Here is a 27,700-nt window from a genome sequence, read left to right on the forward strand (position 1 = left end):
TCCTCACGGCGCAGTTTTTAGATCTGTGTGGCTGGTGGCATGTGGGCACCTGACAGCTCTGTCTCATTCATGCTAAGCTCGCTCGGGATGTAGGACTGTTGCCCTCATGCTCCACGGCTGTTCCGCAGTCCCCCGGTAGCTCCACACCCTTCACACCTTTCAGCTTTACTGGTAAGTAACTGTCTTTTCCTTCCCACCTAGAGCTCTGAGATGGCATTTGAGTATTCTGGGGGAGAAAAGGGGTTGCTTTTTGTTCCTGTTTTTCTCCTGCAGGTAATGAACCAGGGCAGGGGTTCCAGCAGGGAAGAGGGGAGTTTAACAGGTGGGGTGTAGCTCTCCTCTGGGCTCAGCCCTGCACTCCTCGCGCTTTTCCTTTACTCAGGCCAAACTTTCACTCAGAGGTCAAGTGGAGTCAAGAAGAAGTCTAAAGAAGTTTTGCCTGGGAATTTAAGGAGGAGGCTCCATAGCCATAAAGTAAGTTCAAGGTAATAACAAGATCAGTTAAGGAATTAATTTTTAATGAGTGTTTAAAATACAGTGAGAGTGGTGATAGATGTGTCTGAAAGTATGACACTGGGAGCATGAAGAAAGGTATTTTTCAAATCCTCGTTTAAACAAGTTTATAAATGAACTGTGAAACCTCTATTGTGATTTATGAAACACTCACCATTGTGTTTCATATACATGTACATGGCCAAATGCCATTAAGTTTCACTGGAAATTGTAGTAGCTCATTCTGTGCCTGCACATATGCCAGTTTGTCTGGAGTTACATGGTCATGTTGCAGACTTTCTGCAAGATGACTGCTTTTGTCTCATTTAAGTTAGCAAAGTTAAGAACCTGGTAGTGGTGGAAATTCCTGATTGTTTGGTGTAAAAACAAAGTAAATACAAGTTGTTTTAACAGCTTTTTATTTTTGGTCATACTGCTTTATAAAATAGATTTTTAATTTTGAAGAAAAAATCTAAATCCCGAGTTTTTAGACTGTCACAAGAAATTAAAGGAAATGTGGGCTGAATTGAAGAAATTGTATTCTGACAAGGATATCTGTTAATTTCTAAATATTTGTTATGGGACATCTTTTGGGTATACCAGTATAACGAAATCATAAATACATCAAGTGTCATAATCTGATAATGTATGTAGTATAGCTGTGTATTTATTTGTGTTCATATGTGTTTACAAATACATAAACATGTGCATGTTTGAGTAAATTTATAAATAACAAAATTTTGCACACCTAGTGCACATAGTGATGAACCTCTTCAGTGACATCATCAGAAATAAAAATAACTGGAAATTTTGTCATTGTCACATTATAATTACTCTTCTTCTGCAGAGGGATGGATATGACATTGCAGCTTCTAAAATTTATTCTTGCTTGCTTGTTCTCTTTGTTATGTGCAAAGTGTGTTTGTGCATGTACTGAACTAGTAATTAATAACACAACATTGATTCTTAAATGCCATGCCAATTTTTATGAATGTCCAGTTTTCAGTGTGGTCTCAAAGGAATAATTTTCTAATACAAGAAATGCAATACAACAAAATACACCAAATAATACAAGACTCCCAGTTCTTATTAAATGATATGAAGGTTCATGAAGTCCTTGCTTTTCATACTGTTGAATTAGATTGTTTTCTGAGACAGATTCTTGTCATTCCCTTGTGGGTATTCATGGACATAATGAAATGCAGATAAAGATGTTTCATTTCGTAATCTGCATTTTTTTCCAAGCACAAAAAGAAAAAATGTCTCCTTTCACAATCCATATTGAAGATTAGGTCTTAAGAGTTGCCTGTCTCTGTAGCACAGAAAGTAATACCATACAGTTGAATTTTGTGTAATACTACAAAAGCAAGCTTGTGATATTCTCAGCTAAAATATTGAGTTGTGGCCATTTAAATTTAGACATAAGTATTCTTGAACTCACTAGGGAAAAATCAGATATTCTCTGAGCTTAATGAACTTTCTGTTTTCATTTAATGTGATGTAATAATGATTTGTATCAAGCCACCCCTTTGCGGTTGTTGGTGTGATTTTTGGAGGAGTTACATTGGCCTTAAGAATTGCTTACTGAAGAATGTATTTACAGCGAAAAAAGACACAGGAGCTGGATTTCTGGGAACTCTCCAGCCAGTGAAGATCTGTAACTTTGCATTGCCTTTGGAAAAAATGTCCTTCCAGTATTTATGTACTATGGCCAAGACACATTTGTGGTGAAGGCAACAGTTGCTGCAATTCCTACTAGGATGTACACTGAGATTTTTCACCTCTGTGCAGCTGAGATGCTGTGAAGTGTCTGCTCACAGCTTAAACACTTTCTCTTGGTGTGCAGGATGAATTTGCACTCTAATACACAGAAATAAATATTTTAGCTAATGTAAGCACTAAAATAGCTTTTTCATGTGTATCCTCTGAGAAGTGCATTGTGTCATGTCTTTGGTGTCCTGAATTAACTCAGCTTGGGCATTGCTGACCTGTAGTAAAAAGAAAAAAAAATCTTGAGTAGTGTTAGTGATTGGAGAATGATTAAATTAGATGGATTTATTATTTGTCATTTTAACTTCTAAAAATTGTTTATGTTCTTCTGTTAATCACTAGATAAATCCTCAGAAAAGCACAAAACATCCTGTTTTCATTGTAGACATCATTGCCTGCTCATTACCTGAGCTGCCTATTTTGTTTTATCTGATGGAAAATAATGAGTGAGGCAGAGAGTATTGAATGGAGAGGCACATAATAATGTAAAGTATAGCAGAGAAAGGAAATATTGAACTTGGGTTTATGATAAGCTTCTTTAATCTATCAAATATCACATTATTTATTTTGCTTTTCCTACATTTTCCCACTCATAATGAGAATGTGCCTGAACAACAATTTAGTTCTGTTCAAAGCTGGAACTAAACTGGGTGTATCTTCAAATGATTTTTGAGTAAGAAAAAAGGTATAAAATTAATTCATTACTGCCATAAAAATTATTATTTGTTGAGATTAAAATTACTTAACCATCCAAAATATTTTAAACCTTATAACATTAAGATGGATGGTTAAATTTTAAAGTAATATAAACATATTAAATCAAAACTATAAAAAGACTATTATAAAATTTATTCAGCTTTGGGCTGCTATTTTAAGAGGAGAAAAAATACGCTCTTCAAAAAGAATCTGAATTTATTTTTAAAAAATATTTCAGGGCAGGGAACATAAAATCAGTATTTTGTTGTTAGTATAGCTTCTGGTTTATCATGTTATATTGGAAAAAGAATTCACTTCTATTAAAGGGAATGCATTTTTGAAGAATATCAAAGACGTATTTTTAGGGGGAGTTTTTATTAAATTAACTTCGTGTGATGAAAAATGTGTTAGTACAGCAGGATTTATAGACCTGCAAAGTACTAGTGGGTGTGTTGTTGTTTTTTGTGTGAAAGCATACTGCTCTGCAGTTACAGGTATTTCATTGCCTCACAGAAAAATCAAGTTATAAAAAAGTACCCTAAATAAATTTAATTTCTTTCATTGCCTCACTAAAAGCCTTTAAGACGTTCAGGATAGGCTTTGGAAATACTTGTTTTGGAATACCAGTGACGTAATTACTGGAAATTACATTCATATAATGATGAAACTAGTACATGTCTTCAATGGTAAATTCCTAGCTGTAGCCACAAACAACTTTTTTTCCTCAGGAATTGTAAGACACCCAGGTGTTTGGATAAGAAGTGTAAGCATAGTAAGATGTAATTAAGTTATATTTAAAAAATATTCTAAGATTTTTAAACAAGAAGATAATTACTTTTCTGATAGTGGTTTTTACTCTATGCAAATTGTTAAATCTGAATTACAATTATGATACAAGTATTTCTGAAGATATTGAAGTTAGCTGAAAGCAATTTTTTTTTTTTTTTAGTTGAAGGTTGACATATAAAATATAGAAGTGAGTTTATTCGAGGAATGAATTGGACTTATATATAATCCACTATTCTTACATATAATCCAGTTAGTAACAGGCCGAGGGTAAGAGAAGTGATACCAGGAGTTTTCTCTTGTTTCTCAATTGGAGGAAGCTTGTGAGGAATCTGATATTAAAAAAAATCTTGCACTTCAAGCCTTTCCAAATCAACAATTGTGTCTCTGCCTAGAATTGGACTTGGGAGGCCCATCATGCATGAATTGGTGGAAACTGCTGAGAATATATGCCAGTTGTTTGTCAGAGAAATAAGGTCATAGGATGTAATTCTGTTTTCTTCCAAGAAAATCTCTATATCATAGTTGCTGAAGTGACCTTGAGTTTGTTGTTTTGTTTTTTTGTTTTGTTTTGTTTTGATGATGTCACAGTAGGTATGGTTCAGTAAAATAAACTGCCAGGACAGTAGGGGAAATAGCACAGAAACCTTTTCACCATTCCTTGCAGAATTTGTTGTTCTTCCCAAAATTTCAAGTTATTAAAATGTCTGGGGTTTTTTATAAATAAACAAATTCAAATATGATTAGGCTTTGAGAACATGCTTGTTGAGTTGCAAGAATTCCAAAATTCAACTGTAAATTCCATAGGTTTTGAGTAAATATTTTTCTGTGTTTGTACAGTTTGAACATAGCAAAGACCCATTACTTAATTCCTGATTGTTGGAGTAAATAAGTTCTGATAACAATAAAATTATTAGAGTTAGGCAAACTTTGCATCACACTCTGGATACCAGTGCAGTTGCATTAATAGTAGCATTATTCTGTTTAATTGATCTGGTTCTTTTCTAAGTAAAAGCAGGAGCAGATAGAGCCATCTCAGAGAGAGGAAACAGAGATAATGTTATTTTAAATATTTAAATCTTGTAGAAATTCTAACTTATTTCCTTCCTCCAAGAAGAAATCCTTCTTGCCCATTGTGTGTAGGCACTTAAGCCTGTATGGGCTCGGTGAGAGCATTAAACATCTCCCTTCTGTGCTCACCAAAGCCTGTGGTTGCGGGGTTATCTAGTTCTTAATGTATGTGTGCAGTATTCTGCAAAAGCAAGATAAGAAATATCATTTGTCGAGGATCAATCTGTTCTGCCCCAGCGTTGTGCAATTACAAGATGTTTTGACGTTGCTCTAATTGCTCTGATGTTCTTGTTGTAGGTTAGAAATCTGAAACAATGGGTGACTGGAGCTTTCTGGGGAGACTGTTAGAGAATGCGCAGGAGCACTCCACGGTTATTGGCAAGGTTTGGCTGACGGTACTGTTTATCTTCAGGATCCTGGTGCTGGGGGCTGCTGCTGAGGAGGTCTGGGGAGACGAGCAGTCGGACTTTACGTGCAACACTCAGCAACCTGGTTGCGAAAATGTTTGCTATGACAAAGCCTTCCCCATTTCTCACATCCGCTTCTGGGTGCTGCAGATCATTTTTGTCTCCACTCCAACCCTCATCTACCTGGGCCATGTCCTGCACATTGTACGCATGGAGGAGAAGAGGAAAGAGAAAGAGGAGCTGAAAAAGAAGGGAAGCAGCAAAGATGGCAACTACCCAGTAGCAGCAGCAGCATCTGGCAGCGGTGGTGGTGGAGGCAGCAATAACATCAAAGATCAGCCCATTGTCAGAAGGGGGAAGGAGAAGCTCCCAATCCGTGATGAACGTGGTAGAATCCGTATGGGGGGCGCCTTGCTCCGTACCTATGTCTTCAATATCATATTCAAGACGCTCTTCGAGGTGGGCTTCATTGTGGGCCAGTACTTCCTATATGGCTTTGAGCTAAAGCCGGTCTACCAGTGCAGCCGCTCACCTTGTCCACACACTGTGGACTGCTTCATCTCGAGGCCCACTGAGAAGACGATCTTCATCATCTTCATGTTGGTGGTGGCCTCAGTCTCCCTGCTGCTGAACATGCTTGAGATATATCACTTGGGGTGGAAGAAGCTTAAGCAGGGCATGACGAGTCAGTACATCCTAGAGATGCCTGTCGCAACAATGACCCCAGTTATGGTAACAGGGGAGTCCAAACCTGTTTCCCTGCCGCCGCCAGCACCACCTGTGGTGGTCACGACCGCCACGCCGGCCCCTGTTCTGCCTGACACCCGTGCTGTCACACCGCTGCTGGCCCCAGTGACCATGGCATCGTACTATGCCACAGCTGCTCCGAGACCGCGGCCCCCCTCCAACACGACGTCCATGGCAAGTTACCCCGCTGCTCCGCAAGTTCCCGAGGAGAGGCACCGTGCTGTGACTCCCACGCCCATCTCCACTCCCGTCACCATCCCGACCCCCATCCCCACGCCCACGCCAGCCGTCGTCAACTACTTCAACAGCGGCACCCGTGCCCTGACATCCGAGCAGAACTGGGTCAACGTGGCAGCGGAGCAGCAGGGGAAGGTTTCCTCCAGCTCAGCAGGCTCCTCTACCCCCAGCAGCGTCCGGCATCCCCTTCCTGAGCGGGAAGAGCCGCTGGAGCAGCTTCTCCCACCCCCGGCTGTGCTGCCCATTGCCGCGGCCAACAGCGGCAGCAGCACCAGCCTGAGCGGGGCGAGCGGCAGCAAGTGGGATGTGGAGGGCGAGGTGGAGCTGTCGGGGGCACGGCCCGTCCCGGCGGCCTGCACCACGGTGGAGATGCACGAGCCGCCGCTGCTCGTAGACACGCGGCGCCTGAGCAGGGCCAGTAAGTCCAGCAGCTGCAGAGCCCGGTCCGACGACCTGGCCGTGTAAGGCGGTCGCCCTGCTCGGGGAGCAGGGCCTGGAAGGCGGAGTGGGCAGGGGAGCTGCCTGGGGAGGCCAGGCCTGGCGTGGGTGAGGAGGCCTGGGCTTCAAACTTAGACGCTTGCTGTTTTTGCACTCTGTGAGTTGTAGTGGGGAAAATTATCAACATTTTCTGATAGGTCAGGGGTGACCGAAGCGCAGCCCGTGGGCCAGGGGACCGGTCCCGCTTTCCGTCATGTTCCCAGCAGATCCCTCAAGGGCAGCCGTGGGGGAGGCCTGCGCAGATTACAGGTGGCGATGGTAGCTGGTCGTGTGCCCCGAGGCTGACTTCCATCTGAGAAAAATGTTAATATCCCTGGTGCCCGTGCACCTGGCTGTCATCTCCCTCTTGCCCTTGCCTTCACTTCAGCTCTTTCCCAGAAGCTCTACATGAGCAGATGCAATGACTTACTTTCTTCCTCTTAAATCTTACGTAGCCCTATGGCAAACGTCGGGGTGGTATATTGCCTCTTGGCACCTGTTGTGTCTAAGGACCAACTTGCCATATTAAAGGTTACTCAGTTTCTTCCATATAACATGCCTTATGAAGCCTTTGTGTTCATGGAAAGTCACCGACGCGGTCCTCGGCCAGGCAGAGTTTAGGGAACCCCTGGAATAGATTTTTGAGGTTCTTCTTTCCATAATTTTTTTTTTACTCTTGACCTCTTAGGAAGTGTTCAGTTTGACCTTCTATCCAGTGTTTGCCAACCATGATCACACCATGTTTATAAGCCTGCAAATATGTTTGAGCATGTTTGACTATAATTTTAGCTGACTTCTAAAATTGCTTACAGGAGGACAGGAATTCAAACCACACCTCGGAAATTATTACACAGAACAATTTCTCTTCAGAAAGCAAGGATTATGATTTCAATACACTGTGGCTCCATACATTGCCCGTGGACAGACAATTAGGATAAAGTACAGCTCTGCATTTTAGACTACTAGATATCAGCATAAGTTTGTTGGAAAAATGCTTTTTAGAAGTGAACTTGAGTGCTTATTTTTAAGTATTTGAACATTTTGAGAATAATCTGTAGGTTTAAAGTTACTTGACTGTGTACTTAATAATTTTAGTTTGATCTTTGATCTTACAAGAAAACGTAAGAGGAAAAAAACTTACTAATGGTGAAATTCCCAAAGCAACATTATTTCTTGTTGTGTACCCTTTAACATCAATCTGTAGTGTCTTTACGTCAGTGAAAACAGACTTAGATAATATTGTATTGCAGAAGTGGCTAAAATATCTGGGCAATATTGGTGGTGGCTGAAGGGTCTATCCTGATCCAGCTGAAGTCACTTTCAGAATTTCCATTCAATTTAACAAGGAGCAAGATTTGGGAATGGATCTTGCAGGCCGTATTCAAGCAAGACTAACATTCACATGAAGTTTTGGGAGCCAGAAGAAATTTAGATTTTGGGCCTTAGAAAAGACATTGAAATCCTGCTTTTGAAAAATGCGTGTGCCCCTTAAAAATGGGTGAAGGAAAGTACTAGGGTTTTTTTCCTAAGGTGCATCTTTCCTTTCAACGGGCTCTGTCCTTTATTCCCTCCTAAACAAGATGTTAGAATTCTGCATGCCTGAATAGGCTCAGGAGAGTTTCAGTACAAAAGGAATACAGAATTAAGCCCAGCTTCTGTTCTAAGCAAAATCCAAAAGAACTAAAGCTTGGAGTTAGTCCTGTTGCTGCTATAAATTGAATGTACTGTAACTGGAAAAGAGCAATCAAACACACTGGGATAACTTTGCATCTTCCAAGTGTTTGGCCTGGCAGTGCAGTCCTTACTCAGGCAAAGCAGGGTCAACCTGTAGCAAGTAGTTAACATTACCAGTTATTTCTGCTGTTAAATGTTTTCCTGACCGTGCTTATTTTATTCAACAGTCAAAATATATTCCCACCACTCAAGATTAAACATTTTTGCTGCTTTCTGAGTAGTCACTATGAGCTTCTTATGATCAGGAGCACTGTTCTGCAACCTTTGGGCATGTTGTCTCATGACTTTCTTGTCCTGCTTGTGTTGAACCAGGTGAGGAGAAATCCTTCTGCTGCCATGGATCTGAAGGGCAGCCACTGCATTAAAAGTCGATGCGTAGTAGTACAATAAAGATATTTATTATTAAGTATTCAGCTTCAGGCATGCTGTCATGGACTTTCTGTTATAAGCCATAAAAACCCTTTCTGCAAGAAAACTAAAAGCCAAGTTCTGCTTTCTGTTGAATCCATGCAACTATGCTAAACATAGACTAAAGTTGATGAAGTTGCCTAGATGAAAGGCAGAGGTTAAGATTCAAAATTTTTAGATTTACTAGCATCTATAGGAGCAGTTTTGTAAGTTTTGATAAATGCCAGTTAACTGCATTGCTGAAATAATGCAATATATGCATCTCTGTGTTTTAGTACATTGGAGTTTATGGGCTACATATTTTCCTTTGTTCTATGCTTCTGAAGAATGAAGTCGAAGTCTTTCTGGAGTGTATTTATATAAACCAGACCACCTGGAATGTGTGCTTTTTTATATCACTTCCTGAGAGCAAAACTGATGATGTTTGATGGGGCTCTGCATCTTGCAGCCCTTACTTTAGTACTACCCTCACAGAGTGTGTCCTGCAGGATTGCATCCATATTGTATATAAAAAATAGTAAGAGAGATAGATTTAACTTAAGGTCAACTGAGGCCTAGGCTGACCTTTTCAAGTTAATGTGTGTGGTTAGACCTGCTGAAAGTTCAGATGCTTTTGTGGAATATATGGTATTTTCAGCCAGGGTAACTACTGGAAAGCTCTAAAAGATGGTTTTTCCTGTTAGGTGAAGCTCGGGGGGAGAAATGTAACTCTATTGCAACCCCTAAGAGAAGTCTGAGAGAGCAGCCTCTGCATCCAGGCAGTCCTGGTCTGAGAAAGCAAAGCTACAGCTCACAGGTTGCGCTTTTAAGATCAGCTTAAGTTCCGTCACGTTACTATGCAGCGTCAAGCCTCTTCATTGCCTGCAGTTTCATTTGGAGTCCAGTAACTGTTTCTTCATTTGAGCCCAGGTAACTGCTTTGGCAGAACTCCTCCGTAGTGCTTACAGCTGGTTGTAGTTGCTTGCATCACATCTGGATTCAGATTTGTTGAAAGAAAAGTCTTACTGGTGTGGCCGATTTTGAGGACTTTAATCTTTACTCATGAACTATCACTGAATTCAACATCCTGTGAGTCAAGTGTCGAATTCTGTGCAGAGTTCTGCAATTCTAGAAAATATGTACAAACCCCCACTGACTTGCAGCATAGAGTCTGTTGGCAAAAATTACCTAATTTCTAAGTCGTTGACTCTTTCCTGTCAGTTAGTTACAAAGTTCCATGGTAACTAGAAGCAGGTGATACCCTGATTTAGCCCAGTCATGTGGCTGTTCAGTCCACAATTCTGAAAGTGCACAGCTAAGATATAAAACCAGTAAGTAAGTTATCACAAAAGCAGAAGTCAGAACAGAATCATGCCTGATATTAAGCAGACTGAAAAAAAAACCAACCCACTAATTTTTGCTCTTTGAGTAGAATAATTTTGGGAAAACTTGGTCTCTTTCTTACTTGAAGTAAGGTAATACTGAGGTAAACTGTGGAAAAGAAAACTGAAAAAAGATACTCTTTGAACAAGTTACCAGGTGTGTGATGTACTACTCTCTTTGCAGTATATTTATTGTTCAACAAGGCACTTGGAGCTAATTAAATGTCTGACATTATGCAGCTCTTAAGATTATTTTATGGTATGAATACATAAGTGTAGGATCAGTAAAATAATAAAAGCAAGCTTTAAAAATCAGATCACTATTTAGGTCCTTTTTTGGTTAGTCATGGGACCACCTCCTCAGCTGCTCCAAACTGTTGTATTCCACTGAGTTCATGTGGGTGACATGAAGGAGCAGAATGTTGAGCCCCCAGGTCTTTTGGTTTATACAGATACTAACACCATGGATTTGAACAGGCTGGGTTTTTTTTAAAATTCCAAATGTTTTACTTTTATTCTTCTTCTGAAAAGTGTGCTCTTGTAATTTTGATTTTTGGAAGTTTACATTCAGTTTTTGATTTCAGATTGCACATTTGGATGAAATAAACTGCTTTCTAAGTTTACATTTGTATAAGAAATAAAAGAATGACTCTGCCAATGTGTTAAACATGAGAGAAATGTCTTACTATAACACAGGAACTCTTCAGACATAAGGCAGTACCATTAAATTTAACCTGATCACTGATGCATAGTATCAGCTTTCTCTGTGTAATTAAAATATGGGCATTGGATATATAGGGAGCACACCATGGAAAAAAATATTTTTCATCATGAATTCAATTATTGCCAAATACACTAAGGTTCACTGTTGTTCATATGCCTTCCTGTGTGTTTAGGGCTTCAATGACAAAAATTAGCTGTGACATATGTCCTTTACCAGCTAAATTTACAGCCTGGTTTAAAATTCGAAACAAAGTACTTTTGAATAAACACTGTACTGTTACATTGTAGAAGATTTTACAAAAAATAAATGAAGTTTTTTGCTTTCTAGGCAAAAATATGGTTCTGAGCCTGCAAATACAATTTCATGCAAGTTATTTTAACTTTTGCAAATAAGACCATTAGAGGCAATGGGACTATTTGCATAAACTAAAAACACTGATGTATTAAAGAAATTGTAGATTTGCATTTTAAGTTTGCTGTAAGATGCCAATCTAATTCTAGAGTTTTCAGTTCTTGAAGAGTTATGCAAGATGTGTGAGCATATTTTAAGGTGGAGAGTACATTGCTATTTGCATTGCCACTGTTTCTCACAGTTAAAGGGTTCTAAAGCATAAGAAAGCTTACTCAGAACTTTCTTGTTGCTTTCCAGATGTTTGTCTTTTACATGACAGAATCTGACAAAAAACATAGCAAGTTTTCTGGGCAGTCAGGAACTTGTAGTAACAATAAAACCAGCAAACAGTACTGTCTTCAGAGAAGTGCCTTGTATATTAAATTCTGTAAGAAGCAAGTTGATGTAAATGTTAATTTACCTCATATGTTTACAAAATTGTGACTAAATAAACTTTTTGTACCACAGCATTGTCTCTTCTACATTAAATTTTCATGGTTGTGTAGATGGTCTTTTAAAATACTAATGTGACAGAAGAGTTAGCTCCCTCCCTTTATTCGCTTACACTGCTGCTTCCCTTCATCGTGTGAGTGCTCACTGAACTGCATCTCTTGGAAAACTGGGTGCTGAAACCTGTCTCCATGCAGAGCTCCCAGTGGCTTCAGAGGAAGTTCACAGTCCAGAAGACACGTGGGAACAAGACCCACTTGAGCATGTGCAAAGGTGAAACGCTGACTGCCTTGACATCAGTGGGAGGTCAGCCTCTGCCTTCCACCAAATCCAGGCTTCACTCCTGGCTCCTGCCTTGACACAGGAGTCACTGTTCATCTCGTGCAGTGTGGCATTGGCAGTGACTCCCACCTTTGCCCCCAGTGGTGACTCACTAACTTTGATTTACCCATCCAGCTGCTGTGCCATGAGGCTGTTACCTATAAATGCATGAGGGGTTTTAGAGCAGGCAAAGTGTGTCCTTACTGGGGATAATGTGGGGTGTCCGCTGCATTTGACATTTGCTGACTTGCCCCTGATGGGAATGTTCACAGCTGAGCACGCAGAAGTGTAACTCAGTTCTGCACTGAAAATGTACAATGTGCTAAAGGCAAGTCAGTCTAAACATTGTCTCATCCCGTGAAGAGGCCAGGGCCAGATTTCTGAGAAGTTTTACTTGTGGAAAGCAGTAATGTTGGCAAGACTAAGTGTGTCTTCCAGAACTGTTAAGTATGAAGGCTTTGTAAAACATTATTTTATCTGCAGCACTTCCATGGACCTGGCAGGTCAAGATAGTTTCTGCCCCTTAGTACTGAGTGCTTTTCTCTCATGGGAGAGAAACAAGCAGTCAAGCATATTTTTTGGTGCCTCCTTGTGCTGTCTCTGCTTTACCTGATGTATCCATATGGCAGACCAGACTGTTCACTATCTCTGATGACTGGCAGGGGTAAAGCAGGCTGTCAGGTGTATAATTTGAGTAGTACTAAGATTGTGCTTAGCAGTAATAAGCTGAGGAAGTGCATTAAGTGGTATGGTGGTACTAGCTGATAACTCACTTGCCTCTGACCAAGAGCACTTTTTGCTACAAATATATCTGGCAAGCTTTCTATTTAGATGCATATTCACCATTTTGTCACTTGAAGAACAGAGAGATACTCCCAAGGGAGCTGAGAGCATCAGCAGCGCAGACACTGCTTGGTCATGGACTCTCCCTCCCTTGGGACAAAGCTGTCACCTTCCATCCGCTGTCTAAAGAATTTCTGGCTGGAGTAGGAGGTACAAGTGTGGCTACTCTTGGTCCCTGAAGGCCTTTGTGATGTTGTGGGTACCTCTTGCTGCCACATTGAGCGAGGTAGCTTCATGTGAGCTTCTGGAGAAAGTGTGAGAGGTGTGCCCTCCTCATCCACAGCTGTGTCAGGGCACCCTGAAGATTCTGATAGTAATGAAAAGAGGTGTGCTGGGGGAAACTCTCTCACCTGCTCCAGTAAGTGTCTGAACAGTTGTGCTGAAAGCCAAATGAGGAGCATTCCACACACCTCTGTACTGCTGCTGCTGTTCCCAGGGATTTGGCACAGGAGCAATCAGCTGAGCTTTAGCAAACATTTTCACTGTGGCTCCACTAAGAATGGGCTTTAACTAACACCATCAGTGTTTCCCCACACTGTAGCTGGAATAGGAATGAAGGCAAGGAAACAGATGTCAGATTGCAAGATCTTAAGAGCTCTGACATTTTGATCACTTTTGGCAACTGGATGTGCATCAAGTCTAATTGTCTTTGCGTCTATTTTCAGCAGACAATAGAGTAAGCAGATGCTTATCCAAACCCACGAAACTGAAGAGAGCTTTCTCATAAAGATGATCTGGGAAAGACTGTTTTACTTAGAGTGTCACAGTCCAGGAAGACAGGGTGTTGGAGGAAGTACACATCTTAGCAGGTGCAGGTATGTGATATTATGCCATCATAATATCAGGTATCATTATTTACTGTGGATGCATTAGTAAGACAGTTGGATTGCACCAGCTGTTCTTCATTGAGCAAGGTTTGTTTTCATTTTTAAACAGAGATTAGTGGTACATAGCAACAAAACACTGTCCTACGTGGGTAGTCACCTCCTTTTCTTTTTTGTGCAGTATGTGGTCTGTGTATCTTTGAGTCACTAGCAGGAGTACAGTGCCTGTCAGAACTTTGTTTAGTCCCTAGAGAACCGTATTCCATGCGTGGGCTTTTGCCATATTTTTAACCTTATTTTTAAGGGAGCACTTATGACAGTGTCTACAGTTGTAGCTGAGGTTCCTGGTACCACAGATAGTGGCAGACTGACGCCAAGGTCACAAAGAACTGCCCAGGCTCACTGTGTTTGCATCACTAATGTAGCCCTCTCTAACTTTTTTTCAGCCAGATCTCTGTAATTTTAGATGTTGCCTCCTGAGGGAAAAAAAATCAAATACTTGCAGTTCTTCCCCATTCTTATTTATTTGTCCCATGAAAATATGATAAAATATATTAACATGTCCAGAACTTTGCATTTCTAAGTAGCATGAGATATGGCTTTTTAGAGTTCCTATGGTTTCTAGGAATTTTTTTTAAATAGAAAGGGCTTCACAAGTTCAGACTCTCAAAAAGACAATACCTTTTTTGTTGGGATACATTCTTCTTGTGTTTGCACAGGATCCACCAAAGTGGATCTAAGTGAACAAAAGAGTTCAGTGAATTAATAATAATAAAATGAAATAAATGAAGTGTAATAAAATGAATAAAGTGAAATAAAGTGGAATAAAGTGAAATAAAACCTTTACTTTTAATGTGAGAATATAGATTCTATGTCTATAGTCAATTTAATGAAAGCTAAAATGGAAGAGCATACAATTATCACCTATCATATATCTCACTCACCTGCCTGCGAAGATTAAACTTTCTAAAGAAAGTTCTTTTTTGGCTTTAAGGCATGTTGTGGTCTTTTGGGCAGAGACTAAGGGATACTTATGGTTGAACTATCCTGCCCCACAGAGGAGCCTACTGTTTGTTTTGCATGTCTTATGGTGGGGTTTGCTATGTAAATTCTGCACAGAATGCAGAAGTAAGCAGCTAAGGAGGTTTTGCCCAAGCAAACTCACTGTGTTTGGATTTTGGGTACTCTAAGGGGAAAGAATCATTTTCATTATGGAAGAAAAACCAGTAGCAAAGCCAGCCTGGCTGGGATACCAGAAACACACATGGCTGATTCTCTGGAATTTCTACTCCTGTAGTCTTTTAAACTCTCTATTCAATTAAAGTGGTACAGCCCAATGCTTTGAGAGCAAAATTCTTGACGAGGAGTCTACAAAATATAGGGTGCATTTACATTTGTCTGTGAATGGGGCTGTACTAGCGACTGCAGTGTTTTGGGATTTTGTAGCCTTGAGAAGGATGCAGTCTGCACCAGCCTCTTGCTGTGGCCTACATGAGAATTCTCTGTCTGACTTTCAGGATGTATTTTAAAAATCTCTGCTCTTTGCTGTTTACCAGAGTGGAGCCCCTTTTCAGCATATCTGTGGCTGTAGGTGGAGCTGCAAGTGCCTGCCTTTGGGCTGCCTCCATGCCATTCTCCTTGCAGCAGGCAGCATCAGTCCTTCTGAGCAGGCCTGCCAGCACAGGTTGCTCCTGACTCGTTCAAGCTGTGGGGTTTAATTCATGTTCAGAACTTCCCTAAGACTTGGAAAAAATTCTTGTCTTCCTGTGTAAGATGAGACCGTATAAAATGACTCAGTAATTTCATTTATAGTTTTGTTTTACAAGACACCTAGTTATTTTGAACGTTATTCCTCCATCCTTGAGTTCAAACCCAGTTTTCATACCCAGAATGCTGAAGTGCCATCTCTGTAGATGATCCAGGTGGCAAAATAATTCCATTGCTGCCCCATAAGTAGGAGAGAGCATGGGCTGCTTGCTGTCCATGCATAATGGAAAAGCTTAAACGTATTTGCTTAGATGTTGAAATCTCTTACAGCTAAAGCCATGACCTAGCTTTGTAACAAAGTTTTGTGTTTCAGGAATTCCTTTTCCCTACAGCTGCTACAGCAAGTCATGCATGACACTGAAATGTGCATTACAAGTTTTTGGGTGTATAGGAGAAGTGCAGTGATCTGCATGTAATTTGGGCAGCAGTCTTTATTTTCAGCTGAAAGAATTCTCTCAGTTGCAACAACGTAAATCCAGTATAACTCCACCACACCGGGGTAACCCAGATAAGACTTTCTTTGTGTTTAAATGACTGCAGTGAATAAGATCAATTGCAAAAAGAATAGTTCTTTTTTTTTTTTTTAAAGAAAGAAAGATCTGCAAGTTTAGTACATAATGGGCCAAATTAATCTCTGTTGTAAGTACATTCATTTCAGTGGTGTTGCAGCAGAAATGAATTTAGCCTGAAGCAACTTTACAATAACTCATATATAAGCATGCACAACTAAATGTATTACACTTTAAACAAACTCAGCATTGTCTGGAGCACAGTTGGTCTGCTGAACCTCTGAAGTTAGGAACTAACCATTGTGTGCTGAGTTTGTTTAGACAGTACCATTTTTGTTCAATTGGCTACATCGGCGGTATTTTAGTGACAGCAGGAATGTTCCCTCTAGCTACAAAGTGACATTATGGCTGTCAGACACAATTTTTATGCCTTAACTCTTTTGTTCACTTAGAAATAGTCTTATAACAAAATAGAGAGAAAGAAATAGTTTCACCGGTTCTGAAATGTTTCAGTTTAATTCTTTGAGTTATTCCTTTAATTCAAAAGGAGTTGAAATGCTCTTATGGAAGAGACCACATAAATATAGAAGTAGTCAAGGAGTGTGAAGAGTAAACCAAATCAGATCCAGAAGATATTAACTCAACTTTCAATAAGTGAATGTAACATTATTTTTCTCTGGTTTCAGGCTGGAATTTTGTATAATTTTCAGTTACAAATGTTATGATACCAGACATTGCCACAGCTGCTAAGTCCCGCCGCCAACAGTGCACACGGTGTTTGTGGAATTGTCTGTTCACGCTCCACTAGAGGAACACACGGGCTGAATGTTTTAGGCAGTCACTATGTGTCACAGTTGCATAAATGCCTTTTGCTTCTTCATGTTTTTGCTACTTTTTATGCTGCCATCTGCCCTGGCCAAGAAGAGTTTGGCTTTATTGTGTTCGTAACCGCCTTACAACCAGTTTTACGTTCCTATTACATCCTCCCTCAACCTTCCCTCCACCAAGCTAAATATACCCATCTCCTACAACCTCTCTTTGGCACTTCAGGCCCCTGATCCTCTTTACTGACCCTTGCTGCACCTTCTCCAGTTTCTCCACATTCCCCTTGAGCTGTGAAACTGGACACAGCACTCCAGGTGTGGCCTTGCTGGTGCTCACATAAAATCAAGCAATTTGCCCTCATTTTCCTCGTTGAGATGATATTTCCCAGGGCAGCTGCAGCCTGGCAGTGAGCACAGAGGGATTGCTGTGAGCTCTCGACTGGAACAGGGTTAGAGTTCTCGTTCATTCACAGGTAGATTTGAAATAGACCTTTAAAAAAAACTTACGCAGCAAGAAGAGGTCAAAAACAAGTGAGCCCAGAAAAGTGTAAACTTTTTTTTTTGGTGATGTGAAACCATTGCAAAGTATACACTAGAAGAAGTATGCAACAAATACTCAGTGGAAAACTGAGTTTTTGTAGATGTTTTGTGTCATGGCTAGGGCCAGATTTGGACCTGTTTGTGCTGTTCCTAGCAATAATCTTGGCACTTTGAAGAATACAATCTTCAGTGCTGTGCATTGTCCATTTTCCTGCATTGTCTATCAAATGTGCTGCATCTCCTCTTGGGTTCATTGACTGTGTGTGGTGGTCAGATATCCCGCTGTCACCGTATCAGATACAAAGATTGAGGTGTAGACTATGGTGGTGAAGTCAAGTCCTGAGCTGGCAAAGCTTTTAGCTTGGTGGGGTGGGGACAGAGGATGTGGCTGCTGAAGTTCCAGTAGGCCAAGGGTGATTTCCATTTTTACTTAGTTGTCCACTCTAAGAATAATAAGGGCATGCTTATCGCTCTGGATATTTATAGAGTTTTCTACAGCAGCATGTTTTATAAATAACTAGGGATCTCAGGGCAACTGTCAATAGCAGAGAGAAAGGAAGTTAGCCTTCCTCAGAGTTTAAAAAGTTGCAGTTTGTGATGATTTTTGTATGATTAGAGCTGCAAAAATAACTGGTCCAACAGATCTGTCCAAGCAACTTGCTCACACTCTTTTTTTTTAATACCACTAACTTTTCAGCACCCTGAGACAATCTTGCTCAAGGGTTACTTCATCTTTGCAAGGCCATACAATATTTTCTTGCAATTTGCAACCCTGCTTGCAGTTAGGTTAATGGACTCACTGCACCGACAGAGGCTGGAGCTGCATTCCAGCCTCTGCCACAACAGAACCTAGGCAGATTTTCTCCTGCATGGCTACTGTGACAAGCTGGAGTTTAGGCAGGAATTAAAGTACTGATGATTCTTGGGAATTCTCAACAATATTGTCCCACTTATTTAGAGCTTGGCTGGGCAATGACCAGGGTAGATATGAAGAGGTACTGAAGAGGGTAGATACTTTGGGAATATTCTCTTCAATGGAAAAGACCCGTCTGTCAAGGACAGAGACAACATGCCATAAAGCTTGGGGGACTGCTTTTAGTGACTGCAGTTGCTAATTATGTAGAAATCCATTAAGGGAAGAAAAAAAAGTCCATTAAAACCAGGAGATCTCTTGCTGTCCGGAGATTGAGGGAAGTTCTGATACCCCTGGCTGTGGGGTCAGAATTAGTTTGTTGTTCACCTAAAGAAATGTCAGAGCCTTCTGAAGACTGGGCTTGTGGACTCTTTAGCCTTGGTGCTGGTTCTGGGTGCTGGCAGTGGCACTGAGGCCATTGGGCAAACACAGTGTCCTCGATCTGTAAAGAGGACAAAAGATCCCAGGGTGGTAAGCACTGTGGCCTTTGCCCTGCTGAACTTTTTTTCCTTGGTGCCTTTACTCCTTGGCATCCTGGAATGAGATGTAGAATCCTGTCCCCATTTCAACCAGCCCCTGAGGGCAGTGTGGCTGAAGGACTGCTTATGGCTCATGCTGGGGCAGGCACTGTCTCCACTCTGGGTCTCAGGGAATGCCAGCAGAGGTGGGGAGGCTGAAATGCAGGGAGTGAACAATCTGGACACGGCTTCTGCACAGCAAGGGCAGAGTCTGCTGTGCTGTGTCTGCTGCTGCCTTGGCTTTATCCATACCGTGAGAATGGAGGTGCCCTGAGAGCCAGTGCTGGGGGCAGGTCTGCAGTGACTTTCTGCTCAGCATCAGGCCTTTGTAAAAAGCCTGAGATAATCTGTGAAAAGGTGATGCTTGAACCACCATGCTAAGTAGCAGGAAGTGAAACCCTACTAAGGAAAAGAGGGAAGATGTAGAAGATTGATTGGAACCAACTTCCAGAGGGACTGGAGTCCAGCTTTGTTGGTACAAAGTACCTCACCCCCACTTAGGGAATTTGTAGGCACTCCCTGCAGCACTGATATAGCTATGGGATCTACATAATTGCTGAAGAATTCATTATTAAATGTAAGGTTCAGGAAAAAGGAACTTATTTCTCATTCTTGGCCTTTAATTCTTCAATTTAAAATTTAACCAAACCACATGTTATAAAATCGATCCTCATTCTTATATTTAAAAAGGAACATTTTAATTTTAGGATTGCTCTATGCAGTGCAGAAGGGCTTTTTACAGGTTGGGTTCTGCTAAAATTTGATACTGTGTCATGTGTTAGGAGATTAAAGTAGGGCTCATTTAAGAGAAGCCACCAGTACTGGGGCTGGACTGAGATTCTGTGGGAAGCTGCAAAGGAACCCTTGGAGGATCACGTAATCACATCCAAGGATGTTCCCAGTCTGCTCAGTCCCTCCAGAGGCAGAGGTCACTGCCTCCTGGCTTCACAAGAACAGCTGAAAATGTCACACTGACACACTTCTTTAGAAACCTTATCTAGGCTATTCTTTTTGGCTCTTGCTGTAACTCTGTGGCTTTCTCCTCCCTTTCCTTACCCAGCAGTCTCTTCCCTTTACAATTTTTCCCTTGCCCGCTGCTCTTCTATCTTCACTTTAACAGCTCAGAGCTAGCCCCACATCCCCATCTTTATGCTGGTAAGCACCATAGCCATTCCTATTTCTGTCCTTTCTGCCTGACACTCATCCTCACTATTTTGTGACATGTCCATTTCTTCCCCACCTTCTGCTGTCTCTGCAGCACCCAGTTCACGTCTAAAAAGTCACTGTAGGCTGCAACACTCCCTTGTGCTGCCCTTTGTAACTCCTCATTCTTCCAGATAAATGTCTCCCCTTGCCATGAGTCTTTTGGCTCACTTCTCAAACTTTCCATCAGATGTTTTTCTTCATGAAGGATCTTAACAGTCCCTGCAGAATTATTCCTCCAATTTACACCTCCACAACTTCCCCCATTGTCAAGCTTGTATTTCTTCTTCCTCTGCTGAACAGCCAGCAAAAATGTAGTTTGGCTCTTTCCTTCTAGTAACTCCATTTGCACATATGGTCTCCTGTCATCTCCTGCCCTCTCCTGCCCAATTTCTCATTCTTCCTTGCTCCATCTCAAGCCATTCCCTTATGCTGTTTGCCTGTCCTCCAGCTCTTTCCCCATACACAACAAGCCTTAGCACATTCCAGCCTCTGAAAAAAAGAAAACCTTTGGGTCTCTACTTTGATGTCTGCCACGCACCTTCCTGTACTTTGAAGTTCAATCCCTGCAGTTCAGAATTTGTTCCTGTAATTGGGTTTGTTTTTTTTCTTTGTCCCGCTCTTGCCTTCCTCTCCTCTGTCTTTCTCTACTGCTAACTCACCACACACATCAAGCTGCCTTTAATGCCCTCTTCCTGGCCAAAGTCTGAAATTGTTCCTTCCTGCTTACACTCTTCAGCCCCTCAGGAGCCATTCCATGTTTTTGGAATGTTGTGTCATCTTTCTTTCTGAAGTTCTTTTGCTTTCTTCTTAACCTCTGCTTACATTGCTGGTAAGCCTTCCACATTTCTGGTAAAAGTCAATGTTGATTTCTGCTTCTAAATTATCTCCAACTTCTTGAAATCCCTGCTTTAAATCTGCTCATCCACTTGAAAATATGAGTTATTTAGAAAACTGAGAGATCAGTTTCATGTAGAAGCAGGTGCTACTCAGCCTTTTTCTAGAACTAGCTCTCATATAAATGTGCTTACATACTGATTTAGTTTAATGCTACTGTGAACCTTCCCTTAGCATAATTTTAAGCAGAATTTCATGGGCATTTTCTTGAGACACACTTAAAATACATAAAATATATTTTGAAAGATAACTGTCTTAATAAATGTAAACTTGAAAGGTGCTTGGGTTGCACTCTGTAAGGTCAGTCATGAAAAATGAAGCAGGGCCATGCATATTAAGTATCTCACAGATAAACACATGTGATGAAGAGATCCAGACATAGAAAGCAGTTGGGTTCTGGGACAGATTCCAAGGACAAACAGAGCACTTTGCCTGTAAAAATAAATATTTTCTCCCAATAGATTGGCTAGTAACACCTAGACATGGCAGACTGAAAGCATATTTTGTCTTCTTCATGGCTCAGAAATACTTTTTTTTCCTTGAATGAAAACTTCCATGAAACACTGAGTCCTTGAATTGACTGTTGTTCTGGTTCTTGTCTTTAGGTTATTTTATTTAATTCTCTGAGCCATCCCTGCATTCCGCTGCAGCCAACAGTGTTGACATCTCTCCATACACTGGAATCTGCTCACTTCAGGATGCTTATCTGCCTGCAGTAGGAGCCCTGTTGCCCTGAGCCCCTGTTCCACAGTGTCTTTGACCAGGTTTTCTTCTAGCTGTAGGTCTTTCTGCATTTTCCCCCTCACTGATGATGGAGCAGTATCTTACTGCCTCCATGGACGAAAAGGAGCAGACTCACAGAATACAGAATGCTTGGCTTGCAAATATTTTGAACTAGAAAAAATAACAAATTACTGTCTGTGATATGCACAGGGAGCTTGCTAATATTTAATGGTTTTCAGCCACTGGCAAAGAATGAAAACTTTTTCCTACAGGGAGTTCCAGCTGCTGTCCTCACCAGGATTTTATTCCACTTTGGTGACGCAGACAGAGCCCTCTATCCAGCATTTAGCTAGTTGGATGGTCTTTTGGCCACTAGTGGTTCAACTGAATTTTTCAAGCTCTGCTTTCCAGGCTAAGATGCCTAATTTTTACATGTAAGAAATTAAATTCTGTCTATTAGTGTCAAAGTGCAATTTATCAGTTGTCCTTATGTATGCATCAAACATAGATAACCCCAGAGAGGAGAGCTAAAGGGTTAAATATAAAATGTAGAGTGGTCATGGAGCAGCTATTTTCCCTTCTGTGTGGAGCGCTGTGTTATCACTGTGCTGCTCAGAGGCAGGCGTGAGTGACACAGTGAAGTGGGCTCAGGAAGCATGATCAGCTTCATGTCCCTTTCTCCTGCAAGCTCAGCTGCTCTCTTTAAAGAAAGACTGCAAAGTACAGGACACCGAGCCAGAAAAGCACATTCTGAGTATCAAAAATCCAACTGATTGTTGACCTGACTGAACATTTTTGTGTATGTCTGAGTTCGTGTCCTATGGTGAGGAATTACAAACTGTTGGCGCGTGTCAGCCCAAGGTTTCTGAAGGTTACTGCTCTGGCTGGATTGCCCTTTTCTAAAAGTGATCTCCTGCCAAGACTAGGTTCACACTGCAGGCAAGCTTTGGTGCTCACTGCCCTGCTTATGAAGGCAGTGTAGTACCTTACCTTTTATGCTGACTTTCCTCCAAAATGATTCCCCAGTATTTTAGTGCGGTGTGCTCAGTGTTAATCCAGCAGCTACGAAGCCTCACTTCTCTTAGCAATGCCTTCATGATAACCTTGAGGAAATCCTGTCACTGCCCAGTACCTCCCTTACCCCATCTGCAAAAGGGACCCATGGCATTCATCTGCTTGAAGAAGTGCTTTCACTTCTGCAGATGAGAAGCTTTATGTTGTACAGAGATACTTTCAGTCATGGGAAAGGATGCTGAACTTTTAAGAATGGACCGTGGTAATTAGTCTTTTATATGCAAATGTACAATCTTTCAAATAAGCAAATGTGATTTAGGAAATTGAATATGATGGGCAAAATAGATGGGCAAAATGCTGTTTCATAGGCAGGAAACAGCCTGTGAAAAAATATTTATTTCTAATCATAACACTGCTGGTTCTGTATATCACTTCATCCCTTACTACAGCTCTAAAAACGTCTGCCATGTGTCTATAGCTTCACCAATTAGCTAAAGACATCTTGAAGTGTGCCATATCATTCCGTGACAATTAACATAGTCATCTTTCATTTGAATTATGTGAACAAATCCCTAAGAAACAAGCCAGGGTTTGTTTAGAGAGAAGACCCAAACTGAGGAAGAATTTGAAGACCTGCCATGAGCAATGGATGTTCAACGTAACAAAGAAAGCACCAAAATGTGGCTGGGGGGGATGGTGCCGCATGGCAAAAGGAGCTGAGAGGCAAACTTGTGCTTTTCCAGGCTCCTTTTGTCCATCCTGAGAAGGAAACTCTGTGTGTTACTGGTTATCTGTCTTATCTGTTGTTTCATGTACTAGAAAACAGCAAGAAACTTCCCACATTTTGAAAGACTGGGATTTGTCAAGAAGGGAGGCCTTTTTTTTTGAGGAATCCCTATGTCTGACACAAAATCCAAGCACAATGGCTTCATGAAACTGGGACAACTAACACAGGCAAAAGGAGCTTATGGTCATGGCTGAGGGGATTACTGCTGAAAATGTATTTCAAGATCTAGACAACTATTTTTGTAATGTTTAATTGATTCTGCATTCTTAGCCTGTCTTTTAGATCCTATTATCGCTGCCCCAGAATCTTTCAGTGGGAAATATCTTCCTACAGTTAGTTTCAAAAAGCAATTGCAGATGGTCACAGAAAGCAACTGCAGATGGTGATCTGGTTTTGGAGGATCTCAGCAAGTGGAAAGCAAGTGCCTTGGAGTAGTCTTGGACAAGAACTAGACCTTGGACAGGATGGCACTGGGGGACTGGCACCTCTGGGATGTGGAGGTGACTCTGTCTAGCCTGCAGCAACAGAAATGGTGCCCAGCTGTTCGTCTCCCCAGTCCTGAGCAGATGTTGACAACTTGTTGACAGTGCTAGCAATGAGGTCAAGCACTGAAAGTGCAGCAACACTCAGTCCTTCACTCACTCTCCTCTGTTATGCTGGCACTTGAGAGGAAGTACTCTGAGCTGGTGGGGGTGGAAAAGGATGCTTCTGGTCTGTTGAAGAAGACTTAAGCATCATCAAATTGCTGTTCCCAGCAGACAGCAGCTTTCAGCTTTGACAGAACACTAGAGGGAAAATGGTTAAAAGAAAGAGAGCTGAAATGTTTTAGTATCTTGTTGGGAAGTTATTTTGGCATTGGATTCAGATAGCAAAATATGTTTCCTTTGATTGTGTGCCACTCAGAGGGGATTGGAGATGATTTGTCCCAGAACAAACTAGCGGTAGATCCTGCACAGATCTGACTGGTGTGCTGCAGCTACAGGCTGATGTTAAACTGGAGCACCAAGAGAGGCTGAGGGATGCAAGGATGAATAATGCAAAGACCAAGAGATGCAAAGGCACTGAAAGGCTGCAATGATGAGAGATATAAAGACAGAATAGATGACAAGTTGGATGCCAGCACATGAAGTTTGGGAGTTATGTTGTGGCTACTGCCCAGAAAAGGAGCTGTTTCTTTCAGCTTTACTTTTGGAGAAAATAAAAAATTATTCAAATGAGATAAAAAGTAGGATGTTGTACCATTTTATCATTTTCATACCTAGATCTCATTTAACACTGTTGTGTTTACCACACTGGCCTCAGGCAGGTTGCAAAATAAATGTCGAAAACTTCTAGAGACAAAGCAAACAACATCATTAGGGCGATTAGCACTGGCTGTCCTGGCATTTGGACATTTGGACTAATTTACTTAAACATCCACACCACAAGCTTTTTGTTCATAGTCTGTACACAGGATGTCTGCTGTCAGGAAGATACTTTAAGATGGAACAAGTTATTGCTGTCTCAGACAAAAGAAGTGACGAATAAAAGAAAACTACAATCCACAAGTGTTTTCAGTGAAAATAAATCTGGTGTCCTTTTTCTAAACTGTTGGTATATTTCAACTTCTCAGTTGGCTTTTTTCTGGTTTTTTTTTTTTTTTAATACACTCTATGAAGATCCCCAAACAAGTCCCTAAATTAGTTTTTGCTTGACAAAGCACATGAGGCCTCACAGAGCTGTTGTAAACTTTCTGTGCCTCCATCCTGCCCCAGACTAAGTGGAGGCATGTCAGAGTCACTTCAACAACCCCCACTTAGAAAAAGATGACCCTGTGGTCAGAAAAGAGAGTCAGAATATTGCAAGCAGGCAACTGAGTCTCCAGCCCTGCCATGATCAACAAATTTTTAAATTTAATATTCCATTAAGCTTTTGTGGGGGATCCATTCTCTCGGAGATTTTATTATTGATACCACTAGGTTTGCTTAAGCAAAGAAGAAGAAAAAACAAAAGAAAAAAAACAGGAGAAAAACTTAATTTGCTAGTAGTATTTGAGCTTCAATTACATTTGCAAGAATTTTTATTTGTATAAGCCCCACAAAGCCAGATAATTTCAGGAAGAATTAATTTAGTGTGAAATGACTCAACGTGGCAAAAATGTGTGAGATGCAAAGTCCCTGCTTCTGATTATTTTTTCACAAATGATCTGCATGACCCGTGTGTTTGAAAATCCAGGTATCTGCAAGGTCTTTCTAAAATTATAACAACCCCTCCCCCCAGATGCTCCCTTATAGGAAGTTTCAAAATGGAATATAACCATGCAGAAGGCATATATGGAACATTGTCCCAGTAGCATGTGTTGAACAGGGTTAGCAGACATTGGTGAATTATCTATAAGATGGAAATCCAGAAGTCTTAAAGGCTTTCTCACATTTCTGCAAAACTGGGATCAAATAGAAAAGCTATATGCCAAAGGAGTAAAACTGCTTTTAAAATACAGCCAAAAGGCATGTTTCCACACTCTTCATTTCTTCTACTGTTTCTCATGCTTTGTATATATTCACATTGCCAAGAAAATAAAGAATTATTCTGAATTTCAGAAGAACCTTCCTGCTGGAGGCTTGAACAAACTTTCCTGTTCTGGGAAAAGTAATTATTCTCTCTAGTTCTGGTCCTACCTGGCTTTTCCATGTCCACAAAATCTGTGCTGTTCTTCTTTTCCCACCTCAGAAATACCATCATGTCTATCTGATATTTAAGGTTTGTGTTTCTATGGTCCCATATGGGCTGCTAGGCTGCTACTTTTCTCAGAAAATGGCAGGGAACAATAATAGCCCCTTTCCCAGAAATTTTGTGTGCTTTACTCCTGCCTCCCCAGAGAGCTGATCACATCTGCTCTGGCTCCCAAAGGGCTCACTCAGAAGTCCAGGAATAGTTGACAGTAAAGCCCAGAGCAGTTCATCCAATGCAGAGGATGACTGGAGTGGGGGATGGCCAAGCAGCTTTCTAAAGGCTCAGCCACAACAGACAAACCTGTTCCAGGGCACAAAGGTAGGAAAGCCTGGTCCTCAGGTCACATGCCTTGCTCCTACAGCCCAAATTCCTGTCTGAAGGGTGGAACACATCCCATCCAGGCTGCTTGCCAAAGTTGCCAGCTGGTTGCCACTCAGCTGGCCCATCCCATTCCAGCAGGCCCATCCAGCAGCCAGTGGGAGACAGTGATATTCCCAGATAGTGATTTACTCCTCAGTCCTGTGATTCCCCAGGGTGTGACAAACTCTTCATTTCTCCCCTCTTTTCCTCTGGCAAGTGCTTTCCTAATCTAGGGCAGAGGTATCAGGGGTTTCCCAGGGTTGGTGAGCCATGGGCAGGAAACCCACCCAGCTCTCTTAAAGGGTATCCTTTAAAAGAAATAGGAGCAATTCTTTTCTAAGGCCATATTTATTGAATAAATAATTCACTTTTCTGCCTCGTTTGTTTGCTTGTTATAGAGTGTGTGCAGTTTTAGCACTTTGCCTTAGCTGTGAGGCTCTACAGGCATCATTCCTGCCCCTTAAACTGTTCACACTGCTTTTGTTAATCCCTCTTTTGCAAAGGTCAGAGGTTTAAAAGACACTGATAACACGCAGTGCCCCCACCCAGCATCAGCAGAACAGAGCTGCCAAGAGCAAGCCAGCTGGATGTGAAGGCCATGGCCACTGTAAGGACACCATGTGGAGCTACCTACAGAGCAGTAAGTGCTTTTCTCTGAGGAGCCTGTGCTGAGGCAAAAAGGTGCCAACTGCTGAATGATCAAGACAGCCCTTTTTAGCTCCCCATGGAGTATCTGGGTTTGTAAACTTCTACTCATGTGTAAAACAAAATTCTTGCTCTCGAGGAGGTAATGAGGAGAAATCACCAGGCACCCTCTGACATTTCCCATCCTCCAGCTTCAGAGGGCAACACCTTGCCTTGGACATTAATTCACCTGGGGACTTTGCAGGAATAAAATGTTGCATGCTGATTACCTAATGAAGAACAAACTGTTGTTCTGCTCTAACTTTGAGTTGTTCAGGGAAATTTTTTTTTGTCCCTGACTGATCTTCCCTTTAGCTTCTTTAGGCCTTTCCAAATCTGTGTTTTCAAACACAAAAAATTTTCCATGTTGACCATTTAGATGGAACACTGTATTGCAATGTTCTGGCAGTATTGTCTTTAGTTCAGCAGTAAATCATGTAACTCCAGGATATGGGAAACTGTGGACGTGATTTCTGGGAACACAGAGTAGTATTCCTTTCTTGTTGACCTT

At 41.4% G+C, this 27,700-nt stretch overlaps 1 protein-coding gene across 1 annotated transcript; it reads left to right on the top strand.

Annotated features, from left to right (window-relative positions):
* The first annotated feature begins 405 nt into the window (after positions 1 to 405).
* Positions 406 to 7,285, top strand: GJA3 (gap junction protein alpha 3). The gene is made up of 2 exons (XM_084226270.1): positions 406 to 485; positions 5,113 to 7,285. Exon 2 carries the CDS (start codon positions 5,130 to 5,132, stop codon positions 6,669 to 6,671), a length of 1,542 nt encoding a protein of 513 aa, XP_084082396.1. The 5' UTR covers positions 406 to 485; positions 5,113 to 5,129; the 3' UTR covers positions 6,672 to 7,285.
* The last annotated feature ends 20,415 nt before the right edge of the window (positions 7,286 to 27,700 follow it).

This window comes from Fringilla coelebs, assembly GCF_963513975.1.
Source record: "Fringilla coelebs genome assembly, chromosome: 2".
NCBI classification, from domain to species: Eukaryota; Metazoa; Chordata; class Aves; order Passeriformes; family Fringillidae; genus Fringilla; species Fringilla coelebs.

Bases quoted from the DNA above. Each gene is read 5' to 3' on its own strand.
- GJA3 (XM_084226270.1), top strand. From the start codon at position 5,130: ATGGGTGACTGGAGCTTTCTGGGGAGACTGTTAGAGAATGCGCAGGAG.